Genomic DNA, 16,319 nt, shown 5'->3' on the forward strand with positions numbered 1-16,319 from the left:
AGGAAAACCGTTAATCCTGTTTTTGATATGCGGAACTAAGTCATGCAAGTCACAAGCTGACCAACAGACTTCCTGGAGTCATCATATCATATTCATCTCATCATATCAGTTTTATTGCTGACAGAACTATGATATACCTTTTGGACGCTTGCCCATTGAGGAAAAGATAACACACATGTAGGTACGTAACTAAAATTCAATTGTTTCTACCGTGACCTACTCTTTATAGTCATATCCTTGTTAATAACCTAGAGCAAGGTTCAGAACAAAATACTTACATACTTTATGCTCCAAGACCTTCAAAATGACGACAGTAATAGCAATAATTAAACATTATGAAAGTCATTGACTCGAAAAATATATCAGTAGAACAAAGTATCGACAAGAATAATATACAAAACCTGCCAGACAAATAAATATTTGGAGCTAAATTATTTGTCTGGCTCATCTACTTATTGCAGTATTTAAAAGACTATAAAATAAATAACCGATTTAACGATAGATCAGCCAAAAACCAGATAGGAGAACCGATTTCTAAGCAATCCGAAAGTCTTAATTGAGGTCTTAAATCCTGCGTCTGATCTCTCCTCATAGTCCTCATCTAAATTGAAAGGACTAAGAGATCAAAAAAAATGGTTTAAACATAATAATTTACTGCATAAATAATTATCCCTGTAGAATCTTCCTCCCAAATTCAGTTTGGACTAAGCATATAAATAATCTTGTCAGGCGTCATAAAATTAACTGCATTATTATTCGTTGATAGTCACAAACCATCATAAAAAGGCTACGGAATTCTATGTATAGTGCAATTACTAGTCTAGCAATGGATTTTTGTCATTAAAATAAATGGTTGCGAAAGTTCGAAGGTCGAGGAAAAATATTCGAACATAGTAGTGTAATGTAAGGGCAAGTTTATACCAAGACTATGAATAGCCTTACGAGTAGGAGAATAAAGTATTACGCAAACAAAATACATACAGGAGACTTGTGTGGAAATCAGTAGATACCTATGTTTAAATTTACTTAAAGGCAGAAATAAATGTATTAGCGTTCAAGAACTTGGAAGGAATTCTCGTAATTTTATTAATCCGAAATCTCGTTGGCCTGTATCATACTTAGACATGTTCTCATTGCAGTGAAGCATTCTCAATGAAGCCAAAAACAAACCTTTTTCGATTTGACGTATTTGGTCGATGTTGATTTCTCTCGCCATAGACCAATGACATCTGAGAAAACTTCTAACAGAGTTTCTTATTTTACCTGTGAGAAGTTATGTTATGAACTTGGGCTTAAATTCCTATGTAGTATTTGGGGTTCAAAAACATGAATGGGAAGTGCTTGGGCGCAGTATGAAATAGCCTTTGGTGCTTTATAAATAACGAACCACATAATTTAACGAGGAAATAGCTACCGTCATAGATGCTAAGGACGCACGATCATCGGGAAAGTGCAAGGTCACTGCCAAGTCTACCAACCTAGGTAATTGTTCAACTATCCACAAATAAAACTAGTTCTACTTATCTTACCCGTAACGACGCTTAAATTCCACAAAATCTATGTATCTCCTGACATTTGAAGGTTAATTTTGAAAAATCACGGCTGCATTGACATTGTGACATTATCTTTCAATTTTAGAAAAAAAAAACTTTATGGTTAATAAATTGAAGGACTGCACAGTTTAAACTCCTTGCATAAATTATGTTTATGGTAGCGTTTCTGCACTGGCAATAAAACAGTTAGGAAAAATATTCAGGAGCATAAAATATTTAATTGCAACAGAGGTTTTAAATAAAACGAAAGTATTCATTAAGATTATTTCAATTGCTTAATATATACTTCCATATTAACCTGGTTGTAATACTATAACGCAATACGTAATTAGTTAATAAATATTTATGTTGCTAGCTGCTAATTATCCCATGTCATGCGGGTTTTTTGTCTCGTCTTCGCAGAGCTACTTGGTAGCCGTCCACGGCCTTCATCATGATGTCAAGTTTGACTCTGATGTGGGGTTTAGGACCATCTTCTCTGTCTTCCACTACTTCATAGTGTCGCAGAACGGTTGAGAGTGCTGTCTTGATTGACATCAGAGCGTACTGGTAACCTGTGGAAAAGAAAATCCTTTTGATAAAGAAGGATATTTACCCAGAACATTTTCTGCAAAATAAACTTCCTTCTTAAAATAAAACAAAATGAATCAATCAAATAATTATTAGATGTTTTTCTGCGGTTTCAACCTCGTCCCGGGCAATTTATTTTCGTACGAGGATATAATAAAGCCCATGTTTCGGAGCCTTTGGGACAATAAGTTTCCTATTTTTTATTATCAGATAGTACATTATAGTATAATAGAATAGATTCCTCATCATTAAATTACAATTATATCTTTTTCCTGTTCAGTGTGATCGAATGGTGATTAAATCTAGACCAGAATCCAGGCAAATATTTCCTGATGAACCTTAATTATGGCGATGCATCGCGGACATTACTATGGGAAATCCCTTTTGCGATATATAGAATGCAGACACGAGCACTTATAGAGCCATAACTAGCTAATACGAACATTAATATATTCCAGTTACGAGAAGTAATTATCGTCTTGATTGAGATCTGATACTTATCAGTGGCAGTCAACGCGTATTTTTTTATTTATGTCGCTTTGGAAACGACGTTAATCACTGCTACTATTATAAATGCGAAAGTAAATCTTTCTGTCTGTTTGTCAGTCGTGCTTTGACACCATAACTATTGTAGTGATTTATATGAGGTTTGGTATATACTAGTCTGTAGATAAGAAGAACCAGTTTTTATTCGGTTGCGAGAAGCAGCAGCCTTCGAGGCAAGGAGGAGACCGCGGGAGATAGCTAGTAAAGGATAATCGTGACAATCTTACAAGATATCCTCAAAATAACATAATTTCTTCGAAAACTATGAATTCCATTGATTAATACTTCATCATAAAGATGTTTGTTGACCATGTGATGAATATGATTAGAAGTCGTGTAGTACACCAAATAAAAAGAAAATGACAAATAAAAAGATTATCTCAAAGTGCTTTTGAAACTAAAATGGTATGAATAAAATACTTACCAAGACAGTTCCTCGGCCCATTACTGAACGGCATATAGCTGCAGGGATGTTTAAGGTGGAACCTCTCGGGCAGGAACCTATCCGGGTCGAATTCCTCGGCGTCTGCGCCCCAGTGCTGTGGGTCTCGGTGGACCCCCCAAATTGAGCAGACGACTCCCGAGCCAGCGGGTAGTCGGCGACCAGATGCTGTAGAACATGTAAGATTTTAGTTCATTTTTTACCATCAGTCCAAAGGCCTTAGTTGCAACCTGGACAGCGTATTATATTAGTCTGTAAGTATGCGGTACAAAAGCGTAAGTTTTTCCTATACATCTCACCATCATCTAACTTTGCTCAAATGTGTTGATGAGTATCTAACTTTACGACTGTGCCTTGTTTTGATTATTTATTTCCAAAAAGGTTTTTCACCATATTTCACCGGAGTGTTAACATGGTTTAAATATAAAGAGATGAAACCTTTACATATATAATATCGGTATAACATATGAGTTTAGGAATGATTACTTACGTAGCGTGATCTCTTGTAAGACCTTCCGAATAATAAGAGGCACGGGAGGGAACAACCTCAGGGACTCCTTGACCACTCTGTCCAAATACTTCAGCTTGGCAAAATCTTCCTTCACTAACATGCGATCATCATCGTAGACTGTACATAACCTGCGAAAATATACATAACGTTAAACTAAAAGGACATTTTTGGAACTGCTGCAGTTAAAACAAAAAAGACGTTTGAAAATAGTACGATCAACTCAAACTCAAAAACGTTTATTCGGATTAGGCTGATAAATCAGCACTTTTCAAACAAACAAAACAAAACACAGCCCCCAAAACGCCTGCCCTTCACCACTTCCTATGTGTTTTTGCTGGGAAGAAGAAGTGGCGCAACATACTCCCCAGCAACACATGTTAACCAACGATATAAACTATCTACACTATATATATCTACAAGTATCTACAAGTATGTACAGACTGTTGTTGAATTGAAAATAATTATTATTTTCAATAAATAAGTTTAATATCAATAACAGCTTACTTAGAGCAAGAATATATTGAGATAACTAACATAATTTATAATTCCATGACATAATTATTACTGTAGACCGGACCTATAATTAATCTACATTATATGCAGGAAAATCGTAAACTGGAAGCCATATACTAATCATAGATAGCAAGCTATCAATCTAGTTTAACTACATGTAATAAAACAATAGTGATCAACATTAAATATGTAAGAATGTGATAGTCATTAGTTCTAACTTCCCAGACATAGGCGCATTTAGAGCTTCTAGTAATATTATAAGTTATAAAACTAGGATCGCGTATTTGGAGATAATGAAATACTGATATAGGTATGTTCTAACGGCACTAAATATTTGAGACGAAAATATTATCAAAAGTATTATAATAACTACAGCTAGCAATTTATTTGGTCATCAGTGACATCCCAAAGATGTGTGTGAACACTCTATGTGTATGAGCAGTTAATACGACAGACATTTTAATACGAAAGAACAGTTTTCAATAAAAACTATTACGATGTCCCTCAAAAACAAAGGGACCACTAACCAAAAGCTATGAACTACTTACTCTTCATAAACTCTGTCCTGAATCTCAGGATATTTAGCGAGCAACTGCAGTGTGTACCCGATACATACTGCCGAGGTATCAGTTCCAGCTACAGTTAGCGTCAGTACCTCTTCTCTTAACTCCTGGTTGGTATACCCTTTGTCACCGCCAGAGAGCTGGATCAATAAGTCTAGGAATGTCTGGTTCTTGTACAGTCCTAAATCTGAAAAAATATTACCGCTTGAAGGTTTTGCAATGAAATGGGAGTTACTATTTCTTGATTTAGGTAATATTCGCTACAATTTGTAAAACAAAATGTACGCCAAAAACATGTAATTATGGGCCTGATTATTATAAATGAATGAATAATAAGTTGATTTCACACAAAGTTTACAATGTTGAACTATGACTATAAAACATAAAGGTTTATTTTATTACCTTATGTAAAATGCCTCTGTTTTGTAAACATGTTTTCCCAAAATAAATTATCTTTTTGCTTTAAAAAACTCAACAAACACGTTTCAAGGCAATCAGCGTCATTTAAATGAGAATAACTGTTTTATGTGTAGTCACAGGCTACAATTAAAGAATGGTCAACAAATTACGAAACTGGGTTAAAAATGGTTCAAAAATATAGTCTTACCAAATTCTCGGTCCACTTGCGTTTTAGAGTCTTTCTCTAGCTCTATTTCTTCTCTTTTCTTATCTATAACCTGTAAAATTGATGCATTAAGATCTACTCTAAATAGGTTAATTCGAAATCGTAAAACAACTGGTTCAACGTAGGGTCTAAAGGTTGAAATGGCAGAGCTTTAACCCGGTACAAAAATGTAATTTTCAAAAACTACGAAAATGTTTGGACCATTTCCTCAGATACCTATGTCCATTTACCATTATTAAAAGCTTTTACAATTTTCACTCACGTCGTCAGTAAACCTATGCATGATCGATATGCATTCCTGATGACTCTTGTACTGCGGGAACCACTTATACAGCCAGTCTGGTTGCAGCCATAAATGGAAAATCCTCTGACAAGCCAAGTTCAGGAATCGACACATTGAAATCAGGAATGGATTATCTGGATTCTGCTGAGCGTTGATTTTCACTCCCATTGCTGTTTCTGTTAATTAAAACAAGAAAAGTATTAAAGTTTCTGAATTCAAGGGAAGGTTTTGTGATACCCATTTAATGTTCAGAATGGGCAATGTACCTACTTACGGATCCTTAACCGTTATGTTATGTGGATTCTCAAATAGCATATGTAAGAAAGCGTTCAAGATATCAGATTTTATCCGTCCTGCTCATGATTCTATAGGAAATGTGATAAATAATCAGGTATGATAATTTAAATAAACATAATTTATTTCTTACACGTGGGCACGGGCGTAGCCAGCTTTGGGCTCAGGGTGGGGCAGCAGTCAACCTATCCCCCGGGGAAATGCGGGGGCCCTCCGATTTTTTGTCTCTTAATTTAAGAGGTTTATATTTTCAGGTACAGAAAATAAACCATCACACACAGGACAAAAGCTAAAAGTAAGGGCATGTAGTTTCTGAATACGCGAGCGAAGCGAGCGAGGAAATTTTTATCGGACGTAAACCAAATATTACGTAAAATTTAGCCCAAACGTACTTAACTTTTTGTTTCTTGACAAATACAAAAATAATATAGTTTCTGAATACGCGAGCGAAGCGAGCGCGAAATTTTTATCGGACTTAAACCAAATATTACTTAACATTTAGCCCAAACGTACTTAACTTTTTGTTTGTTGACCAATGCAAAAATAAGGGCATATAGTTTCGGAAAACGCGAGCGAAGCGAGCGCGAAATTTTTATCGGACTTAAACCAAATATTACGTAAAATTTAGCCCAAACGTACTTAACTTTTTGTTTCTTGACAAATACAAAAATAATATAGTTTCTGAATACGTGAGCGAAGCGAGCGCGAAATTTTAATTATTTTTTAAGACTTAAAACCAAAAACTACGCAAAATGTTGCCCAAATATACATTTTCATGAATGGGGGGACTAGGGTGCGACACACCCGATTTACGTCCATACGAAAACCCCCTCGCTCGCATAGATAAGTCGATAAAAATAAAGTTAGATAATAATATCTAACGTATAGGAACGTCGCGCAGCTAAGCTTCGCGGACCACTCGGAATGCTTCCAGGGACCACCAGTGGTCCGCAGACCAGCGGTTAAGAACCACTGTGCTAAATGATCGTTCTATTGTACAGGTCGTACATGGCTGGGCAAGCAAAATAGCGAGCGCGGTTTTTACGCTAGGATAAAATTGCATTTCCGAAATTTTGATCACATCTACTAGTTCCATCTCCTTCAATGCATTATTTTTTGGATTAGATGGACGGCTCGGCTCGCTACGCCACATAGCAACTATTCTTTTAGGGAATACGGCTCGCTTTCAAATGACGCGCGCACCGCGCACGTTCGGGAGCTCGAGCGTGCATTTTGTTTTGATCGCGCTCTTTTCAAAGTCGAAAATTTTTTTGTGCAATAATTTACGGGTAGTGCATATGATTGTTGGTGTTGTTAGTTAGAGTTAGTAAAAAAAACATTGTTTAATTAGACGCCTTATAGGTCAGAGCCAGGGCCCAGGGTGGGGCAAGTGCCCCAGCTTGCCCCAGTATGGATACGCCCATGCACGTGGGTCTTATGTGTAATGTAATTGTTTTCCTTTTATCATTTTACTTATAAGACAATCATTCATACGAAGAACTAAGTATGTAAACAAAAATATAGTTGTAAAAGTCCGCATAAATGAAGTTAAACTGCCTAAACAATGTTTGCGTGTAGATATAATAATCATGACGAATGAATCTAGACCGAACTGTACTTGGTATGATAAACTACCGTAATTTGAACTGGCATCAATCATAATCACGTAGGCATAAAGTTCAAAGTTTTATTTGCCAAAATTAGTAAAGAACTTTGGTCTAGAAGTAACCTGAATTCAAAATTAACCTTTGCCGATAAAAATAACTTTTGGTATCGATAAAATTTTGTAGCATTTTTTTTAGTACGTATAATATAGTACTAGTAATTATAATTTAAAAATATAGTATAACCTACATTACAGTTTTGAAACAAACTATAAAGAGATTCTTCCACTGTACATAAGTACTATGGAAGAGTCTTGTAAGATAAAAGAGGTAAAAAAAGTAAAAACAACGAACTTACGACACACAGAGTCCAGGGTATATGTGCTAACAAATGGCCAGATACTGAATTTTCCTTTGTCAGAAGGTGTTTCCAATTGCCTCACCAGTTTCTGACTCTGCTCAGCAAATATCGGCACAAAGTTCTCGACTATCTTAGGACTGAAGGCGGGCACTAAGATTTTTCGTCGGCGTCGCCAGATGGAAACTGTTTGAAAATAAAGAAAATTATAAGATGACTAGAAATATATGTCGTACTGTCGTGTTACAAGAAATTCAAAGGTTGCTCCTTGAGGGAACAGCTTTTCACACCCAGATAAAAAATTAACTATGTCCATTCCTAGGCTCTAAACTATGTGTTTCCCTTTCACTTAAATTGGTTCGATAGTTTTGGTGTGAAAGCGCGACAGTTGAATACTTTCCTGAAGGATTAAAAAGAACCTAACTCTTTGGACTTAATTCATAGATGGATATAACGGGTGATTTTTTAAGAGGTATGGGTCATAAACAAACTTGGGTTTCAAAAATAAAAATAAAATCAAAGTCGTATTTTGTTTGGTTCGAATCAGCATTTATTTTGAGAAACATAAAATAATTATAATAAAAATATTCTCAGAGATCAAAGCTTTGATTTTAATTAGTTTTTCAATATTTTAATTTATAACTGTCCACAGAAAAGACTTCACAATCAACAGAAAAGACAAAAGTTGTAATTTGTCTAAATAATTCTAAACTAAATAAAAGAGTTTTATTAAAATTACAACAATCTGGCTGTATTAATCATCTTCACATAAAAAATGTCATAAAATAAACAATCCTCTCGTTTTGAAAAAATAATGAATTTATGTCCACAGAAGGGATTTATTTTCGGTTGACTTAAATCAAACATAATGTCAACCAAACTGAACGTAAAATAATATAGAAATAAACATAATGAGACATATCATATTGTTTTATTCGTCATCGCCACTATCAGTGTAGGGATCGACAAAAGGTTTTTGAGACTGCTTAGGTCGTACAATGAAGTCGCCTTCGCTGCTGCTGTCTGTGGGCAATGGATGACGATAGCGAGGTGTAAAAATAACATCAGAGTCATCAGAGTCTGAAAGGAACTTGGATCTCTCATCCTGCAGAGGTAAAGACACGTCTGAATCATCAGAGTCTGGCAGGAAACCAAATCTTTTACAGGGACGTGATGGGACATTATGAGAAGTACCTCCATCAGGTGTAATCTGATCTGACCTATAAGTTATTGTAGAAGCATTAGCCGTGTCTTCACTTCTCGGAGAAACGTTCCTTGCGTCAGCCATACTCAAGGGACTATGCGTTTGTGTATTATTGGACGGAACCTTTATCTGGCCAATTTCAAAATGCGGGCAAACAGCATTAGATGCACAAGACAGACAACTAAGCCTTCGGGCATGTAAAATATTTGGATCATTTTGATTCCAAGAAAGTTGATGTATCTTAAATGTCCCTTTATAAGCTTTCATCGCATTTTTATCTACTATTTCTTGAATGTCTTCAATATTTGGATCCCCAATTCCGTAGATCTCAATTCCTTTACAGTTCTCTTTTAGACATAACATAAGTGAGTCATAGTCAGACACATCTTTGCCCATCGCAACCGAACTGTCGCACAGCCTTTTTATGCAGCCACCTACTCCGTCTGGAGCACCTTTGCCATGCCCCTTTTCGCTATAGTGCCAAACAATATCGGTCACGTCATTTAATTCTCGACTAATGAATTTAACAATTAAAAGAAACATAGTTTTGTTTCGGTATTGGGTCGTTGGGCCGTCACTCAAAATATGTAGTTCTGTTAAATTTGGACTGAGTTCTTTAATTCGCTGTAGAATTGGTTTAAGGTGGGCACAGATCATAACAGGATCATGGCGTAAATTTTTTGAAATAGAACACATGGATGTAGTTTGGAAACCATTATTCGGAAATTCTGCCGCGCTATAATAAACGCAAGTATGAAGAGACAATTGAGGCTTCGAGCCACCAAAATGAGCCGACTGAACCTCAGCACTATACTTACAATTATAGTTTTCGGAAAAGTCTACATGCAACAAGCCTTTGGTAGACGTTAATTGTTGTTTAAATGTTTGTATTGATCTCATTTGATGAATCATATTAGCTACATGTTGCATGAATACTGGTAAATTTAAATGTAATAACTTCACTAGCGCACCTATCGTAGTTTTAACAGTTTCTTTAACACATTTCTTGCACTTTTTCTGTACACCTTTGATAACTACATCCACGTCTTTTGTAACCCATCTATCATAAGTTATATAATCGTTTTCGGCAAAGTTATTAAAATCAATTTTCTTATAAAGACAGCTCTGACACTCTCTCTCTAAACATTTAGGAGTCAGTGTATTATTACAACACAATGCCTTAGCGGCATCGGATGCAGATCCGTAAGAAACAACTTTCGATTTTTGAAGTGATCGAATTATGTGATCATTATTTTCGTGTAACGTACAGAGACACGTGTTTCTTGAAGCTGCTTTTGGAAACAGAACCCAAAAAGGTCTATATCTCCTAAAAGTCTGATATGAAATATTAAATCCTGTTTTGAGTTTAAATATTATGTGTAAGTTTAAAAGTGTGTCATTTAGTAAACGAATTTGCCTTTTGCTTTTTTTCCTAGTTATTGTTTCATTTTTACCTGCAGTTAATCTACTATATTCGTCATTTATTAAAAAATCATGCACAGCTTTTCTTATATCCGTTTTCAAGACTTTATTTCTAGAACTCGACTTCGATGCTTTCTGTTTTCTTTCTTCTAGTCTTCGTATTCTCATTCTATACTTTTTAATTACCTTCCCCATCTGAAACACCTTTTTCTTTAAAGCCTCATTTTCAGCTTTTCTTGCTCTTTTATTTCGGGCAGCTACTGCACGTCCAGATTCAACTCGCGAGAGTGAGGAAGACGGACTTGCCGGTGGAGTATTTTCTTGTATAAGTGATTCAGTAGCTTTTCGCATCTTTAATAATTGTCGCCGTTTCTTCGATTTTTCGCGCCACATTTTTCTTATTTGCCGCTGTTGCCTCGGTGTAAACTGATCAATTGTTTTAATATCTCCTCTATCCTTTTTCTTATGGTATCTTTCTCTATCTTGTTTGCGTATCTCTTCAACAGCAGCTTCAGTTAACTTAGCCCGAGCTCGACGCATACTTAATTTTTTTTGTTCACGCCGTCTCATCTTTTTTTCTTCATCAGTAAGATTCTTTAGTGTATTTTTTCTAGGCATTTTAATTTACTGAAACAATGACAATGAACCATGTACCCACACCAAGCCAAGCATTAAAAAAGACATAACACGTAAATGCAACACAATATTGGTAAAAAAGTCCCATAATAAACATGACAATAAATATATTATACATGGCATAATATCCTATGCAAAGTAACAAAAACAAATGCTCTAGCTGTTCAACACATAATTTGTTTGCAAAAAGCAAGTTTTAGTCTTAATAGATGTCACTTCTGTGGACACAGTCTTTTCCGTGTCAATGTCCACAGAAAAGTCTACGTCCACAGAAGTGACTGTCTACGGAAAAGTTTGTCCACGGATGAGAAAATCAATCAAATCAAGCGTAAAAACACGTCAAAATTTTAGGTTAGAATTTAAAAAGCAATGCTTGTAAAAATGGCGTCCCATAACAATTGATGTTAATAGATTTCCATAATATTTGATAAAACACTTACCGTGGTATCGAAGTCACAGAAAAGTCGCAATGATCTTTTATATTATACTGAAATAATCTTTGATTTAAGCAATTTTTGTTTTTTAATTGACGGAGCGCATGCAGACCGAAACCAAGGTATCTTAAACTGACAGCGATTGAAATGTTACCAGTTCAAATAAACAATTTAGGCTGCGTTCCAAATATTGAGAATTCAAACATTGTATATATTATGACCACGGAAAGAGTCGCGGACCTAATAACAAATTGTTCATGTATCATAATTTGAAGAAATTTTATTTAAATATTGTATAACAGTGGAAAAATGGATTTTGATTATATTAATAACGGTTAAAAGAGGTGATGTATTAGTATTTGTAAATTATTACATTTTAATTTTGATCATGAAGTTTGAAACCGCGTTTGGAAACGGTCCACGGAGGGGTACAAAAAGGATGTTTATATTTTAATATTTTTAAAACTAATAATTAAAATGTAAAAATTACCTGGTAAATTAATGGTGTACACTCATATTAAATAACTGTAAGTATAAATATGGTTGATTTACATTGTTTTAGTTAAGTTTGAGTCAACGCACACATAATTTTAATGTTCTGTTTATGACCCTAGGATTTGATTTTCAAAAAAAAACACTAAAAATTTGAAAAATTTGATGAAATCTTTTTGGAATCGATAGAACGATCAATATAATTTAATGTTTGAAAATGATTTCATGCAAATGCTGGCCGCGGCTCCGGTTTAGATGGCCCATTCGCAAGGCCCAATTTCGGCACACTAAATGCTTCAATATTGGCTCCCAGTGCGTCAATCGTTGCTGGTTTATCCCTGTAGACATGAGCCTTAACATGGCTCCACAAGAAATAGTCCAAAGGCGTTAGATCAACGATCTAGGCGGCCAATTGACGGGCCCAAAACTTGAGATAAACTATTCACCGAAGGCGGCTCTCAATTGGGCCATTGTTTCGCGTGTCGTGTCGTATGTGGCACCGTCTTGTTGAAACCACATGTCAGGCATGTCCAATTCTTCCATTTTGGGCAAAAAAAAAATCATAAATTGCAAGAAGTGCGCAATGCACTCTCTTAACCGAGCATGCATTTTGATAGTAAAATTCAATAATTAGCAAGCGTTGTTCGTTCGTAAGTCGATTCATGGTTAAATTATAGACCAAACTGAACAAGTTTGACAATGACACAAGACACGATTCACGCGTGATTTATCAAAAACAGTGTTGCCAAAAAGATACCAGCAAAAAAATCACCCTTTATAAGTTGACGTATGAAATAGTAAGCATAACTCGTTAGGCTAGGTTAGGATTAGTGATTAACCTTTGAAACAATGAAATATGGTAAAACCAGAAGGTCGGCACTGCTGCAACAATGATAGACTGATGCATAATCTGGCACCGCATGCACGTTACATAAGCTAATTTATGATTCATCGTGCCAACTGTTTTAACTTTTTGGCATTCATGGTTTGATCGCATAATAACCACCCTAGTGTGGTTATTCGGCTGTCAGTCCAAGGTGCTACTGTGGGCACTTAATATAGCAACTGATGGTACAGACACTAACAAGAGAAATTAAATGAGACATGATGTTTACTAAGTACCCAGTAATTATATGGGGTCACTCCAGCAGCTCAGGGTAAAAAAATATAGAACTATGATGAAAGCTAAATACGAAACATGTACGTCTAGTATCAAAAATTGATCCTAAGTCGACATAAGGTTCGTGGTCTTCACACTAAGTCATACTGGTCTACACGATCGCAGAAAAAACTGGAGTTTTAGAAGCCTTAACAATTAATGAAGTTTAAAGATGTAACGAACTGTTAACATTTAAAAGAAGCAAGTCTCCGTAGACTCGTATGTTAAACGTTAAGGTATTCGAAGGTCGATTATCGAATTCAACTGACCTAATTGAAGCATTCAACAGAAAAGAAATCACGTAGGATGTTGGAAAAACACGCAAGTTTTGCAACAGTTTTGTCGCAAACATCTGGAACTTCGCATATATCTGTCATGACTTGAAGTTTTACCTTGTTGTTGGATTTTTTATGTTTTTTTTTCTGCAGCTATTACGAAATATTCTTGTGTACTTCTATGCGTGTCGTTGCTAATATTGTTTTCCTTATTGCTGTAACTCAGAATTATTACGAATTCGCTCGCATTTGTGCTTTGAGGCGGGACATTTTTATGCAGACGTGATGTGAATACGTATAGACGTATTAACATTGATAATACTGCTATTAGTGGTTGTTGAGATTTTAATCATGTTCCAGAAAGACTTGTTATCTACAAAGACACTTTCACACATAAAACCACATTTGTTGACGTAAATAAGATGAAGGACGTACCTATTCATAAAAATAATGTAGTTTTCTGTGACTACGATATATGATGCAACGTTTTGGATTATACTGGTATTTTTTATGTGCAGTCATTTCAGATGCTCACAGTCCATTCATAAAAGATACAGGGAAAAAAATAATTGAAATATTTACACTAATTTTAAAAACATTACAATTTTATACACTCCTTATCTAACTTATTACCTATTATGTACACTTACTACAGAAGATTAATCCAAGTCTTTATCTAGGTTCTAGGTAATTATAATCGGGTAAAGATTTTGCTTACGCGAATAGGTAGCCCCGCAATGCACATAACAGGCTTTCCCTTACAAAACGTAGGTTTTAGAAATAAAAAAGTTATTGCTGAATGATTGCATTTCGTATTGGGTTTCTTTAACGAATTATGATAAAATAGGATAGCCATACCTGGTGCAAAAATTCCGCCATTGCCTATCACTTGTCTGATAAATCTGTGGAGATCATCCTTTTCCAGGCAGGTCTTCAGCACCATTTCAAGGTCAACTGGGTCGGTCATGACTGCAATCAGAAGATTTATCAGTGATCTGTTCATAATCTAGACTAATATTATAAAGCTGAAAAGTTTATTTGCTTGAACGCGCTAATCTACTACTTACTGGTCCAAATTGAATCATTCTTTTAGTGTTAGATAGCCCATTCATCGAGGAATTACTTTTTTCTGGGTTCGTTCAGAAGTTCCCACGGGATGCGGATGAAACCGCTGGCAGAAGCTAGTTATAGAGAATTAAAATGATCCCCATTTCTTTTGTTCATCGCATCACGAGCGTGAAAAGTTAGACCGATTACGAAAATACTTTTTGGCGTGTGCACTAGATTCACAAGAAATAGAATTGGAAAAAGGGGTGTCAAGTTAGCTAGACCAGCAATTATATAAAGTCTTAGCATTCATAATTTTGTTACCTAATATTAGGTATAGTGCTATCACTATGAAACTGACCTTGTTCACTGATTTTACAATTTGATCTCACTCATATTTTCGTTATATTTAACTAGTAACATAGGCTATTTTATGATAAAAAAATTATACGGGACGCTGGTGATTATCTATTAATAAATTTTACCCGCGCCCATAGGAACTTCTTTGCGCATCCAGATAAGGAAGATAAAAATTGGCTTTCTAACCATATCTACCACTGACAGAATTTTTTAGTGGGCCAGCAGTTGCAAAAAAAGTTAAAAAGAAACTGTTAATTAAAAGTCGAATGTTTACTTACTGAAGTACAGAATGTGTCCCAGCCAACCTCTGATTGTGCCTTCTTTTTGCATGGACAAATAGCTCAAATTTTGTAATTCGTACATGATTTCTGCAAACCATCATTCAAATGAAAAACTACACAAAACCATTAGTAAAAAGTGTTGCAATTTTAGTGTCGAAGTGTTGCAATTTTTTTACTAAAAGTAAATGAATGATTTATTAGATACCTATGCCTTTATAAGCTTTTATTTAATAAAAGTGAAGTAGTGTACGAAGCTGGCGAATTTTTTTAAATTCTAGATTTAAAAAAATCTATTGCTTTTTAAAATCCGTTCCAAAACCAAAACTGACAATTTTCGTTCTATCGAATACTGAATCTAGTATGTCTGAATCTAATACAAAATTGCTATATAAAAATTGCATAGGCATAGAAAATCTGTTTTAATTTGTCGACATGTTTATGATATAAATAAACATGAACATTATATTATCAACGATTTATTACCATAACTGCAATAACCGCGTACTATAAGTAAATAATAGGACGCATCATTAAGCACTTGATTAATCATAAACTAAGTATCCTTCATATAAAAGTTTAATAACATCACAAAACCAATTCCAAAACAGTTAATTTGAATACAAACTCACTTTCAGTATCACCGACCAGTGTATGCGCAATACCGATTACCGGCAGCTCAGAATCGCTCCCAGGGATAATCGAAGCCAATTTACGCATTCGATACCTTTTCCGCCAAAAAGGCATCGTCCACAGAACGAAAACAACTAGGAACAGCCACACAAACATTTTGCCACTTTTTTGGGACACTAGTAACAAAAGTACGTGTAGAATAAAATATATGACTTAGTTAATAAGGAGCATGGTTTGCGCGCTTGCGCCTCCTCGCGTGTCCACTCAAAAGAAAATGTGCGACGATTTATATGGACATTTTCCTCAGTCCGGCCGACGCAGTACGAACTAATTCTACTCTGGTAAACAACGGGGTCGCAAAGTTCATGGTTAACATACAACCTTCTGAACACGAGGAAGCGGCGGCTATTATTATATTTAACAGTTTAATATGTAACAACTGTCGTAAATACAATAAGATGAGGGAAATACCGCCTGTTTAATGTCCAGTTGTCTGTTTCGAGTACATAATGATGGG

General features: G+C 35.4%; 2 protein-coding genes across 2 annotated transcripts; both read right to left on the reverse strand.

Annotated features, from left to right (window-relative positions):
- Nucleotides 1-1,805: 1,805 nt before the first annotated feature.
- On the reverse strand, nt 1,806-16,030 carry LOC124630294 (cytochrome P450 4C1-like). Its single transcript, XM_047164120.1, has 10 exons — nt 15,802-16,030; nt 15,170-15,259; nt 14,343-14,453; nt 7,863-8,048; nt 5,586-5,782; nt 5,306-5,375; nt 4,684-4,885; nt 3,602-3,750; nt 3,094-3,279; nt 1,806-2,107 (listed from the first exon to the last, which is right to left on the reverse strand). The coding sequence occupies exons 1-10, from the start codon at nt 15,956-15,958 to the stop codon at nt 1,926-1,928; spliced, it is 1,530 nt and encodes a 509-aa protein (XP_047020076.1). The 5' UTR covers nt 15,959-16,030; the 3' UTR covers nt 1,806-1,925.
- On the reverse strand, nt 8,422-12,169 carry LOC124630291. The gene is made up of 2 exons (XM_047164115.1): nt 11,565-12,169; nt 8,422-11,115 (listed from the first exon to the last, which is right to left on the reverse strand). The coding sequence occupies exon 2, from the start codon at nt 11,104-11,106 to the stop codon at nt 8,794-8,796; it is 2,313 nt and encodes a 770-aa protein (XP_047020071.1). The 5' UTR covers nt 11,107-11,115; nt 11,565-12,169; the 3' UTR covers nt 8,422-8,793.
- Nucleotides 16,031-16,319: the final 289 nt, after the last annotated feature.

This window comes from Helicoverpa zea, chromosome 5 (assembly GCF_022581195.2).
Source record: "Helicoverpa zea isolate HzStark_Cry1AcR chromosome 5, ilHelZeax1.1, whole genome shotgun sequence".
Classification (NCBI taxonomy): domain Eukaryota; kingdom Metazoa; phylum Arthropoda; class Insecta; order Lepidoptera; family Noctuidae; genus Helicoverpa; species Helicoverpa zea.